The 20,713-nt window shown below is 50.9% G+C and overlaps 1 protein-coding gene across 1 annotated transcript; it reads left to right on the top strand.

The window, feature by feature from the left end:
- Positions 1 to 240: 240 nt before the first annotated feature.
- Positions 241 to 2,043, top strand: LOC103637251 (uncharacterized). Its single transcript, XM_020543106.2, has 6 exons — positions 241 to 600; positions 681 to 894; positions 997 to 1,106; positions 1,197 to 1,313; positions 1,410 to 1,474; positions 1,771 to 2,043. Exons 1-6 carry the CDS (start codon positions 507 to 509, stop codon positions 2,041 to 2,043), a joined length of 873 nt encoding a protein of 290 aa, XP_020398695.1. The 5' UTR covers positions 241 to 506.
- Positions 2,044 to 20,713: the final 18,670 nt, after the last annotated feature.

The raw sequence follows: 20,713 nt of genomic DNA, 5'->3' as shown, positions 1-20,713 counted from the left end.
CCAATAAGTTCTGACAAATTTTATGGGATGGCTTTCTACTTATAGATGCACACCATCTTCTTGCCTCCAGTTTTTCATTAGCTTGAAAATTTATTGAGAAAATAAGAAAAGAGTTTCACTGGGATTTAGTGTAATTGACTGTTTTTTCTAGCAATATGCCAAACAAGAAGTCTATCTTCTACTACAGCTAATGTCATTAACATATTTCTGAGTTTGCAGCTGCAGTTAGAGCACATCTTTCACATGCATCTGTTCACGTTAGTGATTCAACTGGATTTCTGTTTGCGAAACCCACTGTTGTGTGCTAAAAACATTCTTATTTTGAATAATAATTGACTGAAAAATCTGTTGTAAAAAATGCCATACTGAAGTAGGATGTAACATTCAGTTGTAAGAATATGTTTTCTTGTCCTTTTTTCACCATAGTATGTGTGTTCCAATACTGACCTACTAAACATTTTTTTTTTCCTGTTTTAGACGAAGATGCATCACCTGGTGTTGAGACCATGCTTGTGTTTTCTGATCATGTCCGGAGCTTTGTGAACCCTGTTTGGACATCGTCAGGCAGACCAGTTGATAGAAAACGCACTGGACCACGACGTAAGTCTACATTCCTGACTACTCCAATTCAGTGCTACTTTAGTTCTGAATCTAAACTAATGTATTTTAAGCTTGTATAGCTTGTCCAGTTTGTTATTTGCCAGTTGAGCAAGCACTGGCACTGAGACCAGCTAAACCATCATTGTCACCAGTCCTTCAAAGCTTAAATTATGTTCTTGAAGACATTTTGATTCCCAAAGAGTCCAAGAGCGGTTCTTTGTTTGGAGGTTTTGCATCCCTGGAGGAACGAGATAAGTCTTATGACATAAAAGACTCGATGACTGTACATTGTGGGTATGCCTATACATTTCATATGATTTATCTCGAGATCATGTAATGGTCGTCTACAATTATCAGTATCTCTTTTGCTGTAGCTAACCTACTGTTTGTTTCTAGATTTGTAAGAGGGAAGGTACCTGGTCTTAATACTGGGTTTGACATAGATGAAGCTGATCATTCTGAGATGCAGCTGTGCCAGAGTACAGTTGTTGCCTCTGCTATTTTTGGTAACTACAACTTTGGATTTCAGTCCTCGTTACAAATTGCTTTTACACTTGCTTACAAATACTATGTACACTTGCTTACAAATTTCTCAGGTAATTATGACGTAATGCAACAACCAAAAAATATCAGCAAATTTTCGAAAGATACAGTTTGCTTCTTTATGTTTCTGGACGAACTCATTGAACTAGTGGGAAGGAAGCAATTCAACTGTAAATGCTGGCGATTTTGCTCCTACACAACTGCATATCTAACGGACAGCATTCCAACATTGTTTTACTACTTTTAACTTCCTTTCATGCTCCTAGCTCCCCTCCCCAAGGGCGCCAAAATTTTGTCAGGGATTGTTGATAGAGAGCTGAAATTCTTTGTTGTAAATAAACATTTTTAGATCAGAGATGTATTCAACTAGCAGCTGATTCAATTCAATCCATTTTGGAGGTAGTCTTTGGCAGGGTTTCAAATACAGTCAATCTTGTCAAACAATGCCATCGATGCCTGCCTGAGGGAGTGAACTAGCTAGCGGTGGTTGGTGAAACGGCAGGGAATAATAGAGTTACGACAGCTTATTTCTGCATGGCCATGGTGGACTTGTGAGTAGCCGGAGGTAGGAGAAGACATGGTGGGTCCCAGCTATACATGTCCAAAACGGGTCGGCCCGTAGTGCAGCCCGGCACCCGGCACGCCCAAGCACGGGGGAAGCCCGGCCCGGCACGACGGCCGGCGTGCCCGTGCCAGCCCGGCACGGTGCCCGTGCCATGCTTGGGCTGCCATGTGGGCCCGTGGTGCAGGCACGAGCCCGGCCCACGTAAGCCGCGGCACGGCGCCGGCCCGTTAAGCCGTAATAAGGCGTCGCGTAAGGAGTACGCGTGCCGCGTGCGTAACCCTAGCATCCCATTTTCTGTCTCGGCCTCTCCGTCTCCTCTCCTCTCCAGCTCGTGACCGGCGACAGGCGATTCGGCTCCGCCGCTCCGGTGTCCTCGCCTCCGCCCTACGGTGTCGACGAAGCGGTGAACTCCGGTGTCCTCGCCTCCTGCTCGCTGCTCCTCTCCTCTCTTGCTCCATCCTCGCTCCTCTCTCCCTCGACCCTCACTAACCCTAACCCTAGAACTCGATCTTCGCCAAGCTCGCTCCTCTGCCTCTGCCGTCAGCCATCCGGTCTGTGGATCCGGTGCTCCGGTGTTGCAGGTAAGGTTTTCTTGCTCTTGGTCTCGTCTCTCTCTTAATCCGATTCGTCTTCTTGTGCTTGATCTTGTTGCTTCGATTCGTCTAGGTGTGCACCGTGTGTGTGCGTCGCGCGCCGTGAGGAGCCGGAGAAGCTGACCGAGGCGGTGGCCATGTCCACGGCCTCGGCTGACGACGAGCTCAGTCTCGAAGCGGTGATCGAGGAGCGGAGGCTTGAAGCGCAGAACGAGGCCGACGATGCCCGGTACCTCCTCCTTGGTACCACCTCCGCTGGTGCCATCGATCTGGACGGCGCCGGTGCACAAACGGGGACGGGCTCCACAAGCCCGACGGCCGACGGGAGCACCTCTGTCCCTGTGGCTGGTAAACGTTCTAGAAGGAGAGGTCCGACCTCTAAGGTATGGCTGCACTTTGAGGAGGTAACTGCCGTTCAAAATGGTAAGGAGGTAAGAGTATCTGCCATTTGTCTTCACTGCAAGAATACCTTGTCTGCTAAATCTTCATCTGGAACTGGCCATTTGATCCGACACCTGGATGTTTGCCCTGCTAAGAAAGAAAAAGACAGAACTGGAAAAACACAGTCTTTGCTTAAATATAATGCTGATGGATCTGTTAATCACTGGGAGTATTCCCCTTCTGTTGCTAGAACTGAGCTCTGTCGTTTAATAGCTAGGCTAGACCTGCCACTTTGTTTTGGTGAATCTAGTGCTTTTCAGGAGTATATAACCCATGCCCACAATCCAAGGTTTATTAAATCTTCTAGGCAAACTACTGCTAGAGACTTGATCCGACTGTTTAATGAGCGTGTTGAACAACTGATTGAAGTACTTAAACATGTTTCATCTGTTTCTTTGACATCTGATATATGGTCTGGTAAAGCTAAAGAGGACTATATAAGTGTTGTTGCTCATTTTGTGAACTCTGATTGGTGTTTAGAAAAGAGATTACTTGGTCTTAGACCTATAGAGGTAGCTCATACAGGTCTTAACATTGCTGAACGTGTTGAAATGGTTGCAAATGACTTTAGCATTACTGATAAGATTTTTGCCATTGTGCTTGATAATGCCTCATCTAACAAAACTGCTATTGATGTTCTGAAACCTGTCTTTGCTGGTTATATTGGGCATTTGGTACCTTCACCTACTAGACGTGGGCGAGGGCATTATTGCAGCAGCGTCCGCCCTGAGGCCATCGCCGCTGCAGTTTGGCCACCTGGAGCAGAGGTCGTTGTCGCTGCTGCCGGAGCGAGCGGCGGTGAGCCACCTGGGGCCTGGTCGCCCCGCGGGCCCTCCAATGTGGGGGGTTGTTCGTACCCGCGGAGGCGGAACCGGAGTTCCGTTTGTAATGGCACCTTGAGTGCCGGTGTCTTGTTCATTGTGGCTGTCGGGGACTGAACATGTATGTATTTTTGGCACGGAGCCGTGTTTTTTCCTCATTTCGAGCACTAGGACTCGCCTGTCGGCTAACTGAACCGCTTAACCAAGTGTGAGTTGCCTCGTGCGAAGGTGACGAGTGAGGTATCCGTATCCCGGAGGCGTAGGAGTCCCTCGGCTCGGTCGGCCTTGCCGCCCGAGGCTTCTCTTGCTTAGTTAAGGGAACCCTCGGTCGCTCTTCGATGAGCCAAAGCCGGAGGCAGTGGTGTTAGCATGGATAGAGGCAGAGTTGGCTCAAAAAGAAGACTTTGTCGGCCGGAGCCTGGCCGAGCCGTCCACTTGCGGGATCGACGCCGGAGTCGAGTTGCCGAAGCCACGAGCCGGACTGGTGTCCTCGGGGGACAGGCGGCCGGCCGAGCCGTCTGCTCGGGCCGGATTCCTGGAGGAGACCCTGGTGGCGATGGCCCGGGCGCGGTGCTGATGTCGTCCTTCGGAGTGGAGACCCTCCGACCGTGTTGCCGTCCGAGGCTCGGTCGGACTTCGCCGAAGGTGGAGTTGACGCCGAGGGTGCTGCTGCTCCCCCTCCGTCGACGTCTGAGCCTGCAGGATCGGTTCATCCTGTAGTGTGCGTATGTTTTCTGCGGCCGACGAGGCCCAAACATACTGTCGTCGTGTTGTAAAGCTGTGTTTCTTTTCCCCTTGTTTCGAGTATCTGGACTTATTTGTCGGTAACAGAATTGTCTGTCCGAGCGAGAGTTACTTCTCACGGAAGGTGACGTGTGAGGTATCCGTATCCCGGAGGCGTAGGAGTCCCTCGGCTCGGTCGGCCTTGTCGCTTACGTGTACTGTTACCCGTCCGTAGGATTCTGCTATCGATATAGTTGAGAAGGCACAAAAAATCGTTTCGGTAGAAGAGTTTTCGAGCGTTAAGACTTGTTCGGTCCGCGGAATCGCTTATCTGAGCATGAGTTACTTATCGCAGAAGGTGATGAGTGAGGTATCCGTATCCCGGAGGCATAGGAGTCCCTCGGCTCGGTCAGCCTTGGCTGCTTACGTGTACTCCGTCGTTTTCAGGATCCCACTTTCGAAGTAGTCGAAAAGCACGAAAGACGTTCTGGCAGAAAAGATCTTTTCCGAGGAAAATTTTGACGCGGAGGGGGTTCCCCCCTTCTAGCCCCCGAGGGAGGGTCGGGCTTTGCCGAGGCAAGGCTGACCCTTCCTTGATGGTTAGACTTTGTGTGTGAACGAGGTGTACGAACGACTTGAAAGCATCTTAAGGGTAGAAGCGACGTAGCTGTCGGATGTTCCAAGCGTTGTTGTAGACCTCGCCATGATTGTTGGCCAGCTTGTATGTCCCGGGCTTCAGAACCTTGGCGATGACGAATGGCCCTTCCCAGGGAGGCGTGAGCTTGTGCCGCCCTCGGGCGTCTTGTCGCAGCCGAAGCACCAAGTCGCCCACCTGGAGGTCTCGGGACCGAACCCCTCGGGCGTGGTAGCGTCGCAGGGACTGCTGATACCGCACCGAGTGTAGTAAGGCCATGTCCCGAGCCTCTTCCAGCTGGTCCAGTGAGTCTTCTCGGTTAGCTCGATTGCTTTGGTCGTCGTAGGCCCTCGCCCTCGGCGAACCGTATTCTAAGTCTGTGGGCAAGATGGCCTCGGCCCCATAGACTAGAAAGAACGGTGTGAAGCCCGTGGCTCGGCTCGGCGTTGTCCTTAGACTCCAGACCACCGAGGGGAGCTCCTTTATCCATCGCTTGCCGAACTTGTTGAGGTCGTTGTAGATCCGTGGCTTGAGTCCTTGCAGAATCATGTCGTTGGCACGCTCTACTTGCCCATTCGTCATGGGGTGAGCCACGGCGGCCCAGTCCACCCGGATGTGGTGATCGTCGCAGAAGTCCAAGAACTTTCTGCCGGTGAACTGGGTGCCGTTGTCGGTGATGATGGAGTTCGAGACCCCAAAGCGATGGATGATGTTGGTGAAGAACGCCACCGCCTGTTCGGACCTGATGCTGTTTAGGGGTCGGACCTCGATCCACATGGAGAATTTGTCGATGGCGACCAGCAGGTGCGTGTAGCCCCTGGGTGCCTTCTGCAAGGGACCGACAAGGTCCAGGCCCCACACAGCAAACGACCAGGTGATGGGTATTGTCTGCAGAGCCTGAGCGGGCAGGTGGGTCTGCCTTGCGTAGAATTGACACCCTTGGCAGGTGCGGACAATTCTAGTGGCGTCAGCCACCGCGGTCGGCCAGTAGAAACCTTGTCGGAAGGCGTTTCCAACAAGGGCTCGAGGCGTTGCGTGATGACCGCAAGCCCTCGAGTGTATTTCTTGTAAGAGCTCCTGGCCTTCGGCGATGGATATGCATCGCTGGAGGATGCCTGAGGGGCTGCGGTGGTAGAGCTCCTTCCCGTCCCCCAGCAAGACGAACGACTTGGCGCGCCGCGCCAATCACCGAGCTTAGGCTCGGTCGGAGGGCAGCTCTCCTCGGTGGAGATATTGCAGGTACGGGGTCTGCCGGTTTCGATTAGGCGTGACCCCGCTCCGCTCTTCCTCGACGCGTAGTGCCTCACCCTCGGGGGCCGAGGGTGCCTCAGGCTGAGCCGAGGGTGCCTCAGGCTGGGTCGAGGCCTTCTCGGGCTCGGGCATGTCATCGGTCTTGACTGAGGGTTGATGTAGGTCTCGGGAGAAGACGTCCGGGGGAACCGTTGTTCGCCCCGAGGCTATCTTAGCCAGCTCGTCTGCAGTCTTGTTGTATCGTCGGGCGACGTGGTTGAGCTCGAGCCCGTAGAACTTGTCTTCCAGGCACCGAACCTCGTCGCAGTAGGCTTCCATCTTCGGGTCGCGGCAGTGGGAGTTCTTCATGACTTGGTCGATGACAAGATGCGAGTCATCGCGAGCGTCGAGGCGTCGGACCCCTAGCTCGATGGCGATGCGCAACCCGTTAACCAGAGCCTCGTACTCGGCCACGTTGTTGGACGCCGGGAAATGGAGGCGCAGCACGTAGCGGAGGTGTTTTCCGAGGGGTGAGAAGAAGAGCAGGCCCGCGCCCGCTCCTGTTTTCATCAGCGACCCGTCGAAAAACATGGTCCAGAGTTCCGGTTGGATCGGAGCCGCTGGAAGCTGGGTGTCGACCCATTCAGCCACAAAGTCCGCCAAGACTTGGGACTTGATGGCCTTTCGAGGGGCGAACGAGATTGTCTCGCCCATGATTTCCATCGCCACCTTGCAATTCTACCTGAGGCCTCTCGGCACTGGATGATCTCCCCCAAGGGGAAGGATGACACCACAGTCACCGGATGAGACTCGAAGTAGTGTCGCAACTTCCGCCGCGTCAGGATCACCGCGTACAGCAGCTTCTGAATTTGTGGGTAGCGGATCTTGGTCTCGGACAGTACCTCACTGATGAAGTAGACCGGCCTCTGGACGGGCAATGCATGCCCCTCTTCTTGTCTCTCAACCACGATCACGGCGCTGACCACCTGAGTGGTAGCGGCGACGTAGATCAAGAGGGCTTCTCCGGCAGCGGGGGGCACCAAGATGGGCGCGTTCGTGAGGAGCGCCTTCAGGTTCCCGAGGGCTTCCTCGGCCTCGGGGGTCCAAGTGAAGAACTCGGCCTTTCTTAAGAGGCGGTACAGGGGTAGGCCTCTTTCGCCGAGGCGCGAGATGAAGCGGCTCAGAGCCGCAAGGCATCCCATGACCCTCTGTACGCCTTTCAAGTCCTTGATGGGCCCCAAGTTGGTGATGGCCGCGATTTTCTCCGGGTTGGCCTCGATGCCCCGCTCGGAGACGATGAACCCCAAGAGCATGCCTCGGGGTACTCCAAAGATGCACTTCTCGGGATTGAGTTTTACGCCTTTCGCCTTGAGACACCGGAATGTCATTTCAAGGTCGGAAAGGAGGTCGGAGGCTTTCCTCGTCTTGACTACGATGTCATCGACGTAAGCCTCGACCGTTCGACTGATGTGTTGGCCGAACATGTGGTTCATGCACCTTTGGTATGTCGCACTCGCATTCCTCAAACCAAACGGCATAGTAACGTAGCAGTTCATGCCGAAAGGTGTGATGAAAGAAGTCGCGAGCTGGTCGGACTCTTTCATCCTGATTTGGTGATACCCTCTTTGATGAACCCTGCTGCCATCAGCTTGTGGATCTCCTCGCCTATGGCTCTGCGCTTTTCTTCGTCGAATCGGCGCAGAGGCTGCTTCACGGGTCGGGCTCCAGCTCGGATGACCAGCGAGTGCTCGGCGACTTCCCTCAGTATGCCGGGCATGTCCGAGGGACTCCACGCGAAAACGTCGGTGTTTGCGCGGAGAAAGTCGACGAGCACTGCTTCCTATTTGGGGTCGAGCTTGGAGCCGATCCGGATCTGCTTGGAGACGTCGTTGCTGGGGTTGAGAGGGACGGACTTAACCGTCTCTGCTGGCTCGAAATTGCTGGCATGGCGCTTCACATCTGGCGCCTCCTTGGAGAGGCTCTCCAGGTCGGTGGTGAGGGCCTCGGATTCGGCAAGGGCCTCGGCGTACTCCACGCACTCCACGTCGCATTCGTACGCGTGTCGGTACATGGGGCCGACGGTGATGACCCCGTTGGGGCCCAGCATCTTGAGCTTGAGGTAGGTGTAGTTGGGGGCGGCCATGAACTTGGCATAGCATGGCCTCCCCAGCACTGCGTGGTAGGTTCCTATGAACCCGAACACCTCGAACGTGAGGGTTTCCCTTCGGAAGTTGGAGGGAGTCCCGAAGCAGACGGGCAGATCGAGTTGTCCGAGGGGCTGGACGCGTTTCCCGGGGATGATCCCGTGAAAAGGCGTCGCGCCCGCCCGGACCGAGGACAGATCGATCTGCAGGAGCCCGAGGGTCTAGGCGTAGATGATGTTGAGGCTGCTGCCTCCGTCCATGAGGACCTTGGTGAGCCTGACGTTGCCGATGACAGGGTCGACAACAAGCGGATATTTCCCCGGGCTCGGCACGCGGTCAGGGTGGTCGCCCTGGTCGAAGGTGATGGGCTTGTCGGACCAGTCTAGGTAGACTAGCGCCGCCACCTTTACCGAGCAGACCTCTCGACGCTCTTGCTTGCGGTGCCGAGCCGAGGCGTTCGCCACTTGCCCACCATAGATCATGAAGCAGTCGTGGACCTCGGGGAACTCCCCTGCCTTGTGATCCTCCTTCTTATCGTTGTGGTGGGCCCTGCCACCTTCCGCAGGTGGCCCGGCCTTGTGAAAGTGGCGCCGAAGCATGGCGCACTCCTCAAGGGTGTGCTTGACGGGCCCCTGATGAAAGGGGCACGGCTCCTTGAGCATCTTGTCAAAGAGATTGGCGCCTCCGGGAGGTTTCCGAGGGTTCTTGTACTCAGCGGCGGTGACAAGGTCCGCGTCGGCGGTGTCGCGTTTCACTTGCGACTTCTTCTTGCCTTTCTTCTTGGTGCCGCGCTGAGTGGACGCCTCGGGGACATCTTCCGGCTGGCGGCCCTGGGGCTGCTTGTCCTTCCGGAAGATGGCCTCAACCGCCTCCTGGCCAGAGGCGAACTTGGTGGCGATGTCCATCAGCTCGCTCGCCCTGGTGGGGGTCTTGCGACCCAGCTTGCTCACCAGGTCGCGGCAGGTGGTGCCGGCGTGGAACACGCCGATGACATCCGAGTCGGTGACGTTGGGTAGCTCGGTGCGCTGCTTCGAGAATCGCCGGATGTAGTCCCGGAGAGACTCTCCCGGCTGCTGGCGGCAGCTTCGGAGATCCCAGGAGTTCCCAGGGCACACGTACGTGCCCTGGAAGTTGCCGGTGAAGGCTTGGACCAGGTCGTCTCAGTTGGAGATCTGCTCCGGAGGCAGGTGCTCCAACCAGGCTCGAGCGGTGTCGGAGAGGAACAGGGGGAGGTTGCGGATGAGGTTGTCATCGTCTGTTCCACCCAGTTGGCAGGCCAGCCGGTAGTCCGTGAGCCACAGTTCCGGCCTCGTCTCCCCCGAGTACTTTGTGATAGTAGTCGGGGTTCGGAACCAGGTCGGGAACGGCGCCCGTCGTATGGCCCGGCTGAAAGCCTGTGGACCGGGTGGTTCGGGCGAGGGACTCCGATCCTCCCCGCTGTCGTAGCGTCCCCACGCCTGGGGTGGTAGCCTCGGCGCACCCTCTCGTTGAGGTGGGTTCGACGGTTGCGGTGGTGGTGCTCGTTGCCGAGGCGACCCGGGGCCACAGGCGCTGTGTTGCGCGTGCGCCCGGTGTGGACCGAGGCTTCCCGCATGAATCGGGAAGTCGCGGCGCGATGCTCCGAGGGGTACCCCTGCCTTCGGGAGGTAGAGCTTTCGGCCCGTCGGACCGCGGCATCCTCCAGGAGATTCTTGAGCTCTCCCTGGATACGCCGCCCCTCGGTGGTTGATGGCTCCAGCATCGCGCGGAGAAGTATCGCTGCTGCAGCCAGGTTCTGGCCGACCCCACTGGAAGCCGGTGGCGGCCTTGCCCTGATGTCGTCGGCAATGCGGTGCTGGATGCCCTGGGGTAGATGACGCGCTTCTCCGGCCGGAGCTTGGTCTACCCATTCCCGCCCGATGTTCCGCCGGAACGGCTCAAGTGTTCCTGCTCCCTCGTCGAGCCTAGCCTGCATCTCGCGGATTTGCTCGAGTTGTGCGTCCTGACCCCCCGCAGGGACTGGGACCACAGCTAGCTCCCGAAGGATGTCAACGTGAGGCGCAGGCCTAGGGGGATCACCGTTTTCCAGTATACCAAGATGGTTGCCTTTGCCGGGACCCCCTAGATCGACGTGGAAACATTCATGACTTGGGCCGCAGTCCTCGTCGCCGAAGCTGCGGCTACCGTCGGAACAGTCGGAAAGGCAGTAGTCGCATGCGGTCATGAAGTCCCGCATGGCACTGGGGTTACCGAGTCCGGAGAAATCCCAACAAAGGTCGGGCTCGTCATCTTCCTCGGAACCCGAGGGCCCGTAGGTCGAGACGGCTGTCAGCCGGTCCCAGGGTGACCGCATACCGTACCCCGGAGGGTTTGGACATGCCTCTATGAAGGCTTCCACCGAAGCGAAGTCGCTTGGTGGGTCGAGGCTGAATCCAAAAGGCACGAGATGGGAATCGGTCGGTACCTCCTGGTCGACGGGCGGTGACGAAGTCGCGTCAGGCGCAGACTGCACCGTCGTCTTGGGTACGAGGGTGACGCCCAGCAAGTCCTTTGTGAGCGTGCTGGCGTCGTCCGTCCGCTTGGAGTTGGCGTGTTGCGGGGAAACGGCGCTCGCCTTTGTCTCAGACGCGAGGTCGACGCCCGACGTGTCCCCCGTTGGGGCGCCGGCGCCGTCGACTCGCTCGACAGCCGACGAGGTGTCACATCCTGCTTGGCCTTGGTTGCCCTGCTTCCTCCTCTGTCGGCGGGGGAGGCGACGGGAAAAACCCGAATGTTTTTCTTCCGCCACGTGGGGAAGACGTCATCGATTCCGCCGCCGGCGGGCGGGTTGTCGGCCGCCATCGTCGCTGTCGCGCGGCGGGGGAAGGAGTATCATGTCGTAGTTGCCGTCGAGGGACATGAACTCGAGACTCCCGAAACGGAGCACCGTCCCGGGCTGGAGAGGTTGCTGGAGACTGCCCATCTGGAGCTTGACAGGAAGCTGTTCGTCAACACGCAGCAGGCCCCTACCTGGCGCGCCAACTGTCGGCGTTTCGACCCCGGGGGGTCCCTGGACCGACGAGTAAATTGTCGCCGCGTGTCCCAACCCAGATGGGTCAGCGCGAGACGGAGCACGAAGGGGGGAAACAAGGAGACGGGCGTAAAGGGGAAACCCGCGGCCTTCGTGTTTGTCCTGCGCCCAGGTCGGGTGCGCTTGCAGTAGGGGGTTACAAGCGTCCGCGTGGGAGGGGGCGAGAGGCCTGCGCGCGCCGTCCCGTCCTCCCGCGCGGCCAACCTTCTCGTAAGAGAGCCCTGGACCTTCCTTTTATAGGCGTAAGGAGGGGGTCCAGGTGTACAATAGGAGATGTAGCAGAGAGGAGCTAGTGCCCTAAGTACATGTCGTCGTGGCAGTCGGAGAGGTTTTGGCACCCTGTTCATGTGATGTCGTGGCCATCGGAGGAGTGCTGGAGCCTTGCGGAAGGACAGCTGTCGGGGCTGTCGAGTCTTTGCTGGCGTCTTCTTCCTTCCGTAAGGGGCTGAGAGCCGCCGTCATCATGGAGCACGCGGGGCGCCATCATTATTTGTTTACCGGGGCGAGCCAGATGGGACGCCGGTCTTGTTCCCCGTAGCCTGAGCTAGCTAGGGGTAGGGTAATGATGCCCCCCTGTGACGTGGTCGGTCCGAGCCCTGGGTGAGGCGGAGGCTCCTCCGAGGTCGAGGTCGAGCTCGAGTCCGAGCCCCGGGTCGGGCGAGGCGGAGACCATCGTCTGAGGCCAAGGCTGAGTCCGAGCCCTGGGGTCGGGCGAGGCGGAGTTCGTCGTCTTCCGGAGCCGAGGCTGAGTCCGAGCCCTGGGGTCGGGCAAGGCGGAGTTCGCCGTCTTCCGGGGCCGAGGCCGAGTCCGAGCCCTGGGGTCGGGCGAGGCGGAGTTCGTCGTCTTCCGGGGCCAAGGCCGAGTCCGAGCCCTGGGGTCGGGCGAGGCGGAGTTCGTCGTCTTCCGGGGCCGAGGCCGAGTCCGAGCCCTAGGGTCGGGTGAGGCGGAGCTTCCTATGGCGCCCGAGGCCGGACTTGGCTGCTGTCAGCCTCTCTCTGTCGAGTGGCACAGCAGTCGGAGCGGCGCAGGCGGCGCTGTCTTCTTGTCAGGTCGGTCAGTGGAGCGGCGAAGTGACTGCGTTCACTTCGGCTCTGTCGACTGAAGGGCGCGCGTCAGGATAAGGTGTCATGCCATCCTTGCATTAAATGCACCTGCGATACGGTCGGTCGGTGTGGCGATCCGGCCAAGGTTGCTTCTCGGCGAAGACTAGGCCTCGGGCGAGCCGAAGGTGTGTCCATTGCTTGAGGGGGCCCTCGGGCGAGACGTGAATCCTCCGGGGTCGGCTGCCCTTGCCCGAGGCTGGGCTCGGGCGAGGCGAGGTCGTGTCCCTTGAGCGGACTGAGCCTTGACTTAATCGCACCCATAAGGCCTTCGCAGCTTTGTGCTGATGGGGGTTACCAGCTGAGATTTAGGAGTCTTGGGGGTACCCCTAATTATGGTCCCCAATGCATATATTCTCTGAAGATTACAGCAGGAACACCCTTTTGCTTGGACGAACTGCCTTGTGTGGTTCCAAAATATAAATTAGGGTCACTTGGGATGAGGGGAATGTTGTTTTAGGGAGGTGAATGTGGTTCCCAAGGTGAGAAGATGGTCGCGACCTGGAAGGGAAGGGATGGGGGATGGCCGCTCCTGCTCCCTTTGACCTAGGAATTACAGTGGGAAGGAGGAAGACGTGGTGGCTGGTTAGGAATTACCGAGGGGAGGAGGAAGACATTGTGGCCGCCCCTACTCCGTAGATTGATCTATTGACAGGGAACGAGAGGAAATCTTGAAGGAGATCGAGTGAGCTTCGATTCATGCGGGGTTGTTGTAGATCGTGTCAATTACTTTTCTGTTTACGCGCGGGGAGAGGTAGGTATTCACGCCAATCACTGTGGTCGTCGTGAAGGCAAAGTTGGATTCTATGTTTAACGACCACAGAGGTCAGCTCGCTAACGATGACATGTTTTTGGTCGTCGGTTGGGTTGGACAGAGCTTGCATTGTGCCACCGAGACTCCTCACAACCACATATTACAGGTGGTCGTCACTTTATGGTCGTTGATAAGCTTTTCTCTTGTATATATATAAGTGTTAGCTTAGTAAATAAAACCCTAGAGAAGCTTTGATTGTTGCATAGTGTTTTTAAATGCAAAAGATGTTCGAAATGTGTTAGCATACCTCCTTGAAGTCTCCATTACTTTTCCATATTTTTCGAGTAATTTTCTCATTTTTCAAGAAAACAAATTCTATTTATTTAGGGCACTTAAAAACATTTTTTATAAGCTCCAAACACTTTATTCGAGATTGTTGGGCTCTAAAACATGTCTAGGATTTTTTTCTATAATTCTTGGACTCTTTAAAACCATTTTTCATGCATTAAAAATATATTATTATTATTTATTATTGGCATCCATTATAGTTAGTTAATTTCTTGATAATGTCTTGAGTGTACTTTGTTTAGATGATGAAGGTGCCCTATTGGAGTTGCTTGATTTGGAATCCAAGGAAATACTTCAACTCCCCATCATGGACATCTCAAATTTATGTATCATAATTCTACTAAACTCTTCACAAGATGACTTGTTAGTAGACCCAAAGATAATATCATCAACATAGATTTGGCATATAAACAAGTCTTTGACAACTTTTTAGTGAAGAGAGTAGGGTCAGCTTTTCCGACTTTGAAACCATTGGCAATAAAAAAGTCTCTCGGTCATTTATACCATGCTCTAGGGGCTTGTTTGAGCCTATAAAGTGCCTTTAAGAGCTTAAACACATGTGAAAGATAATCACTCTCTTCAAAGTCGGAAGGTTGCTCAACATACACATCTTCCTTGATAGGGCCATTGAGAAACACACTTTTCACATCCATTGGATACAACTTAAAGCCATGGTAAGTAGCATAGGCAAGTAAAATTCGAATTGACTCAAGCCTAGCTATGGGTGGTGCATATGTTTCATCAAAATCCAAACCTTTGACTTGTGAATACCCCTTGGCAACAAGTCGGGCTTTATTCCTAGTCTCCACACCATGCTCGTCCTGTTTGTTGTGGAATACTCATTTGGTGCCTACAATATTTTGGTTAGGACGTGGACCTAAATGTCAGACATCATTCCTTGTGAAGTTGTTGAGCTCCTCTTGCATTGCCACCACCCAGTCTACTTAGAGTTAAGATGGATGGACTTATGCACCTGAGAATTAATCAACTAGGCAAACTAGTTAGTCCATTAAGTTGTAATGGTCATCAATCATCAAAAACAATTTAGAGAGAATGGTAAATGCCATTTTCCTTTCAGCACATAAATATTTTCGTCATCTTCCTAATAATAGTATATAAATATATTTTGCATAAAATGTCAAATGGCTTCTAGTTGAGTTGGTTAGGTGGTCTGAATAACACTCCTTGTGTCCTGGATTCAACTCCTTATTATGTGAGCGAATTTTATGCAATTGTTTAATAAAAATCCCCGTTTTTTGCTAGCTGAGTTGGTTAGGTCGATTTTTGTTCATAAAACTGTTTTAGCTTAGTTGATATGTGTTAATTATTAGTATTATTAGAATGGAATTCCATTCCAAGGATCTAAACGGGCCTTAGGGAAAACAGCACACTCTTTGTGATGGCATGTTTATTATAGAACGAGTAACCACCTATTCTTTTATAGCATCTCCAAGAGTTTGTGCTAAAAATTCCCCAAAACTGATTATGAGGGACATATTAAATCTTTTTCAGTGGTGGAACAAACAAATACTCCAGCGGTTTCCCAAAATAAAAAGCTGAAACGAAACTGGGCCAACATTTACAAATTTTAGGTTTTGACGCCAGCCCAGTTTGCCTCTATGGCTAGCCCATTGATACATGTCAATGCCCCTTTTATTTTTGCTTCTCGCTATAACAGTAATCGTCCAATGCACCCCGTCAGTAATTGTGACGCCAACGCTAGGATTTATGTTTTAGTTCACAAATATTTATGGTTCACATACTCTGTGCTTCTTTCTGTGTCTTTGCTGGAATGAAAACCACGTCCTCCTTCCTTTAAGCACTTGAGTACTGGACTCAATCAGCCAGCTAGCTAGCAAGCCAAAAAAGCGCGGGCACCATGCCTCGTTTCCAGGATGCACGGGCGTATGACGCGGAGGATGTGCGCGGAAGCGATTGGGAGAGTACTTTTCTCACGCATATTTGTGGGACGCGATGCCTCGTTTTTGGGTCACGTATAAATGCGGGTTAAACCATCTGCATTAACGTGTGGTTACGCTGTGGATGGTTTGGGTTTTTTCTACATCCCTTTTGTTCATCAGCAGATTCAGAAGGTCGAAGCTCAGGCTGCTTCTGTGAGGGTCTCTGATGGCACGCTTTCTGAGGCTTCGATCATTTCTGAATTGGAAAGGCTGGTCTCCAGCAAGTGGAATTGGGAGGTTGTGAAAGTCGGTCCTAACTTGTTCAGGACATTTTTCCCGTCTCAAGATAATCTAGCTCATATGTTAGAATGGGGAGCGGTGCATACCAGATACAATGCAGTGATGAAAATTGAAGAAGCATCGGGGAAGTCTCTTGCCAAGTCGGAACTCAAGAAAGTTTGGGTTCAGTTCATTGGAATTCCTCCTGATATGTTGCAGTTCAAGTTGATTTGGGCGGTAGGTTCAGTTCTTGGGGTGACCAAAGTGGTGGATATGAGTTTTACAAACAAATATAATGTTGGTCGTCTTCAGGTTTGCGTGCTTGATCCTAGCATCATTCCACAATTTGTGGATGTTGTGATTGGTGATTTTCTATATGAACTGCAGTTCCGGGTGGAAGAGAAAACGTTGGAGGATAATCCTGTGCCGATGGATATGGATGATTATGATAGTGGAGAAAATAATGCGAACTCATCAAATAATAATGCCCCAGATAATCATAAAGGGGGAGCTGCTCCTAATGTCATTGGGTCAGCTAGCAACATTGAAGGGGAACCAAAGAACAAGGATGTGAACGAAAAGAAAGTGGGGCTGCTAGGAGGGCAAGAGACAGAGGTACTCATGGACAGTGAGATGGAGGGATCCGATCTGGTACCAGGCTCAGGTGCTCCAGATTTGTCTTTTGGTGATGGGGCCGTAATTAGCAAGATTTCAAGTTTGTTAACTCCTGAAGGCTTAGCACTTGCGGCAGTGCCGGAGGCAGTGGTTGGCTCCTCTGTCATGAAGAGAAGTAAGAGGAGAGCAGCATCAAGCGCAGGTGACTCCATTGTGAGAGCTTCCAAGCTTAAGGCTGCAAGGAATTTGGACACTGCGTTCAGTGAAGGTATGGTGCACTCATCTTCTGTTACAAATTTTGATCACAATGAAGTTCTTTCAAACCTACAGTCATTAGGCTTTTCTTTCCATAATGAATCTGTTGGGTTACGCAAGTGTGTAGAATTTCTGGTTAATAATAAAAATTCTGGGCCTAGTTTGCAGGTTAGTCATGATGTTGTTAGTAGAGCTATAGAAAAAGGCGAGAGAGAGTTGTTAGAAGAAGCAGAGCTTGATAAGCTCATGTTAAGTAATCTCTGTAGCGTGGTTTTAGAGGAGGTGATGGACGCACACAGTGAGCATGAGGTTTTTGCTCGTACAGTGAAGTCTCATCATCAGCCAAAATTTGGTAAAAATTCAGTTAAACTCTCTAGTATTTCAAAATGAAGGGCATTTTCTGGAATTCAGATGGTTTTAAAGACCCCAAAAAACATAGATTTGTGTCTGACCTGATTAAGGAACAAAATCTATCCTTCATTGCCATTTCGGAAACAGTACGTCGTTCGTTTACTAATCCGTTTTTGCGCAATTTAAGTGGAGGTAAAAACTTCTTGTGGCACTGTAAGGAGCCAGATGGTCGATCAGGAGGCATTTTGTTGGGTGTTGATTTGAATGTGTTTGATATTGGAGGGATTGACGAGGGAGAGTTTTATGTTAAGTTTACTCTGTGTAATAAGAGTGATGCTTTTAAATGGGTGTTGGCAGTGGTTTATGGACCTGCACAAGTGGAAAAGAAGGAGCTTTTTTTGGCTGAGTTGGTGCAGTTTACTAGTCATGCGACTCTGCCCCTCGCCATAGGCGGTGATTTTAATATTCTTAGGAATCAAAACGAGAAAAATAAACCTTTGACTGACCAACGTTGGCCTTTCCTTTTTAATGTCGTTATTGATGGGCTTAACTTAAAAGAGATAGAGATGTCGGGTCGCCAGTTTACTTGGGCAAATAACCTTCCGAAACCCACATATGAGAAATTAGATCGGGCCCTTGTTACAACGGAATGGGATCAGAAATTTCCATTATCTTCGGTTGTTGCCCTCAACCGTGATATATCTGACCATACACCGCTGTTACTGAACTCAGGGGAAGCCACATCTTGTCCCTGCCAACAACCTTTTAAATTTGAATTAGGTTGGTTGCTTAGGGATGGTTTTCATGATATGGTTCATGACATCTGGACAAATGAAGTTAGTGGTCAAACACCTATGGAGAAGTGGCAAAACAAAATAAGAAGATTACGTCAACATCTTCGTGGTTGGGCAAAAAACACCAGTGGTGCTTATAAAAAGGAAAAGAAGAATATTTTAAATAAGCTGGATTTGTTAGATAAGAAGGCGGAGTATGACAACTTGTTGGCACACGAGTTAGATTTAAAGCAGTGCCTTCAAAATAGATTAGCTGAGTTGTTGAGGGAGGAAGAGATTAAGTGGTATCAACGAGCAAAATCGACTCATTTGCTTCAGGGTGATGCCAACACAAGATATTTTCATTTGATCGCAAGTGGAAGGCATAGAAAGTCGAGAATTTTCCAGCTCAGGAACGGGAATGACGTGGTTGAAGGTGATGCCGAACTAAAGAGGTATATCACTTCTTACTACAAGGGGTTGTTTGGACCGCCGCCGACTTCTGAGATTACTCTAGACGAGAGCCTGGTTCATGATATTCCTCAGGTCTCAGTGAAGGAAAATTCTTACCTTACTTCTGAGTTCAGTGAAGATGAAATTAGGAAAGCGATTTTCCAAATGCAGCATAATAAGGCGCCGGGCCCTGATGGCTTCCCGGTCGAGTTTTACCAAGCCTTTTGGGACCTAATTAAGACTGAACTTATGACTTTATTCGGGGATTTTCATGCGGGAAACCTTCCGTTATATAGTCTTAATTTCGGAACGATTATTCTACTCCCAAAATGCAAGGATGCCTTAGCTATTCAGCAGTATAGGCCTATATGTTTACTGAATGTAAGTTTCAAAATTTTTACAAAAGTACTTACAAATAGGCTTTCTGATATAGCTAATAAGTTAATTCGCCCCACCCAGACTGCTTTCATTTCGGGGCGGAATATAATGGAGGGGGTGATTATTTTACATGAAACGATCCACGAGCTCCATCGTAAGAAACAAAGTGGGGTCATTCTTAAAATCGACTTTGAAAAAGCCTACGATAAAGTGAACTGGGCTTTTGTGCAATAGACTCTACGTATGAAGGGATTTTCCAGCGAATGGTGTAATTGGATTAATTCAATCATGACAAGGGGTCATGTTGGAATCAAAGTCAATGACCAGATAGGAGGAAATTTTCAGACTTACACAGGCTTGAGACAAGGGGATCCTCTTTCTCCGATTCTGTTTAACATAGTAGTGGATATGCTGGCTATTCTGGTTAACAGGGCAAAAAATGATGGACAATTTGAAGGTCTTATCCCGCACCTGGTTGACGGTGGTTTATCCATTCTGCAATATGCAGATGACACCTTGTTGTTTCTAGATCATGACTTGGCCAAGGCATCTAACTTAAAGCTTTTGTTGTTAGCCTTTGAACTAGTGTCGGGTTTAAAGATTAATTATCATAAGAGTGAGTTGTTTTGTTTTGGTCAGGCGGAGAATGAGGAAGACAGTTATATTTGCCTATTTGGATGCAAAAAAAGGGGTATACCCTTTCAAGTATCTTGGAATCCCAATGCATTTTAGGAAATTAAGTAATATTGACTGGAAAGTAGTGGAAGACAAAATTGAAAGGAAATTAAGTAGCTGGAAAGGGAAACTGATGTCGGTTGGTGGTCGTCTAGTTCTGTTAAATTCTGTTCTAACAAGTTTGGTAATGTTCATGTTGTCTTTTTTTGAGGTCCCAAAGGGAGTCCTAGAAAAAATAGACTACTTTAGATCACGGTTCTTCTGGCAAGGTGGTGATTACAAAAAGAAATATAGACTTGCTAAATGGGAAATTCTTTGCCAGCCAAAAGAAGTAGGGGGTTTGGGTATTCAAAATATAGACGTCCAGAACAAGTGTCTGCTTAGTAAATGGTTGTTTAAATTGTTGAATGAGGATGGTTTGTGGCAAACTTTGCTTAGAAAAAAATATCTGAGTAGATACACGCTCACAAAAGTAACCTCAAAACCAGGTGACTCCCATTTCTGGGCAGGTTTGATGAAAGTGAAGGACACCTTCCTAAATTTAGGTTCTTTTATCTTGAAAAACGGGACTCAGATTAGGTTTTGGGAGGACCGCTGGTTGGGGTTGCAACCTTTAATGACCCAATATCCATCGTTGTATAATATAGCGCGCAAAAAGAGTGCTACTGTAGCGTCGGTTTTCGAAACAGTTCCGCTTAATGTTTCTTTTCAAAGAGCATTGGTGGGTGAAAACCTGAGGTTATGGCATCTGTTGGTTCTCAGAGTAGCTCAGGTTGAGCTATGTGGGGAAAATGATATGTTCAAATGGGACTTATCTGTGACGGGTCTTTTCTCGGTCAGGTCAATGTATAGAGCACTCCTTAACAATAATCATGTGACTTATAATAAGACTCTATGGTCTTTGAAGGTACCTTTGAAGATAAAAATATTTATGTGGTATTTAATTAGAGGGGTGGTTTTAACAAAAGATAATCTTCTGAGGCGTAATTGGCATGGTGATAGAAAGTGTGCCTTTTGTCACTCGGATGAATCGATTCAACACTTGTTTTTTGCTTGTCACTATGCTCAGTTCATATGGAGGTTAGTTTTTTGGAGTTTGGGTTTCAATCAACCGAGATCAGTTAGACACGCTTTTGGGAATTGGCTTTTTGGGATGCCTTCGAAAACTAAACATTTGATTATTTCAGGTGTTGCTGCTATATGCTGGGCTATCTGGATAAGTAGGAATGATTTAGTTTTTGACAAAAAACCCATGTTAACATACTTGCAGGTACTCTTTAGGGCGACGCATTGGTTTAGGACGTGGGTTGTTCTTCATAAACAAGAAGAGGGTATCCAAATAAAGGAAGCTTGTCGACGGTTAGAGTGCACGGCTCTACAGATTTTTGCTCAACATGGATGGAGGTTTACAAATCAAATTGCTTCGTAGTTTTGTCTATGGATTGTGTGTCTTTTTCTGGTTATCAAACCGTGGTCTTCTATGGTGT

The sequence above is a fragment of the Zea mays genome, chromosome 8 (genome assembly GCF_902167145.1).
Source record: "Zea mays cultivar B73 chromosome 8, Zm-B73-REFERENCE-NAM-5.0, whole genome shotgun sequence".
NCBI lineage: Eukaryota > Viridiplantae > Streptophyta > Magnoliopsida > Poales > Poaceae > Zea > Zea mays.
Note: the sequence above shows the minus strand (reverse complement) of the source record. Positions and strands in the feature narration are given on the sequence as shown.

Coding starts and splice junctions, on each gene's coding strand:
- LOC103637251 (XM_020543106.2), top strand. CDS start 507: ATGCTTGTGTTTTCTGATCATGTCCGGAGCTTTGTGAACCCTGTTTGG. Junction 895..996: donor TCGATGACTGTACATTGTGG/GTATGCCTATAC, acceptor GTTTGTTTCTAG/ATTTGTAAGAGGGAAGGTAC. Junction 1,314..1,409: donor GGGAAGGAAGCAATTCAACT/GTAAATGCTGGC, acceptor TCATGCTCCTAG/CTCCCCTCCCCAAGGGCGCC.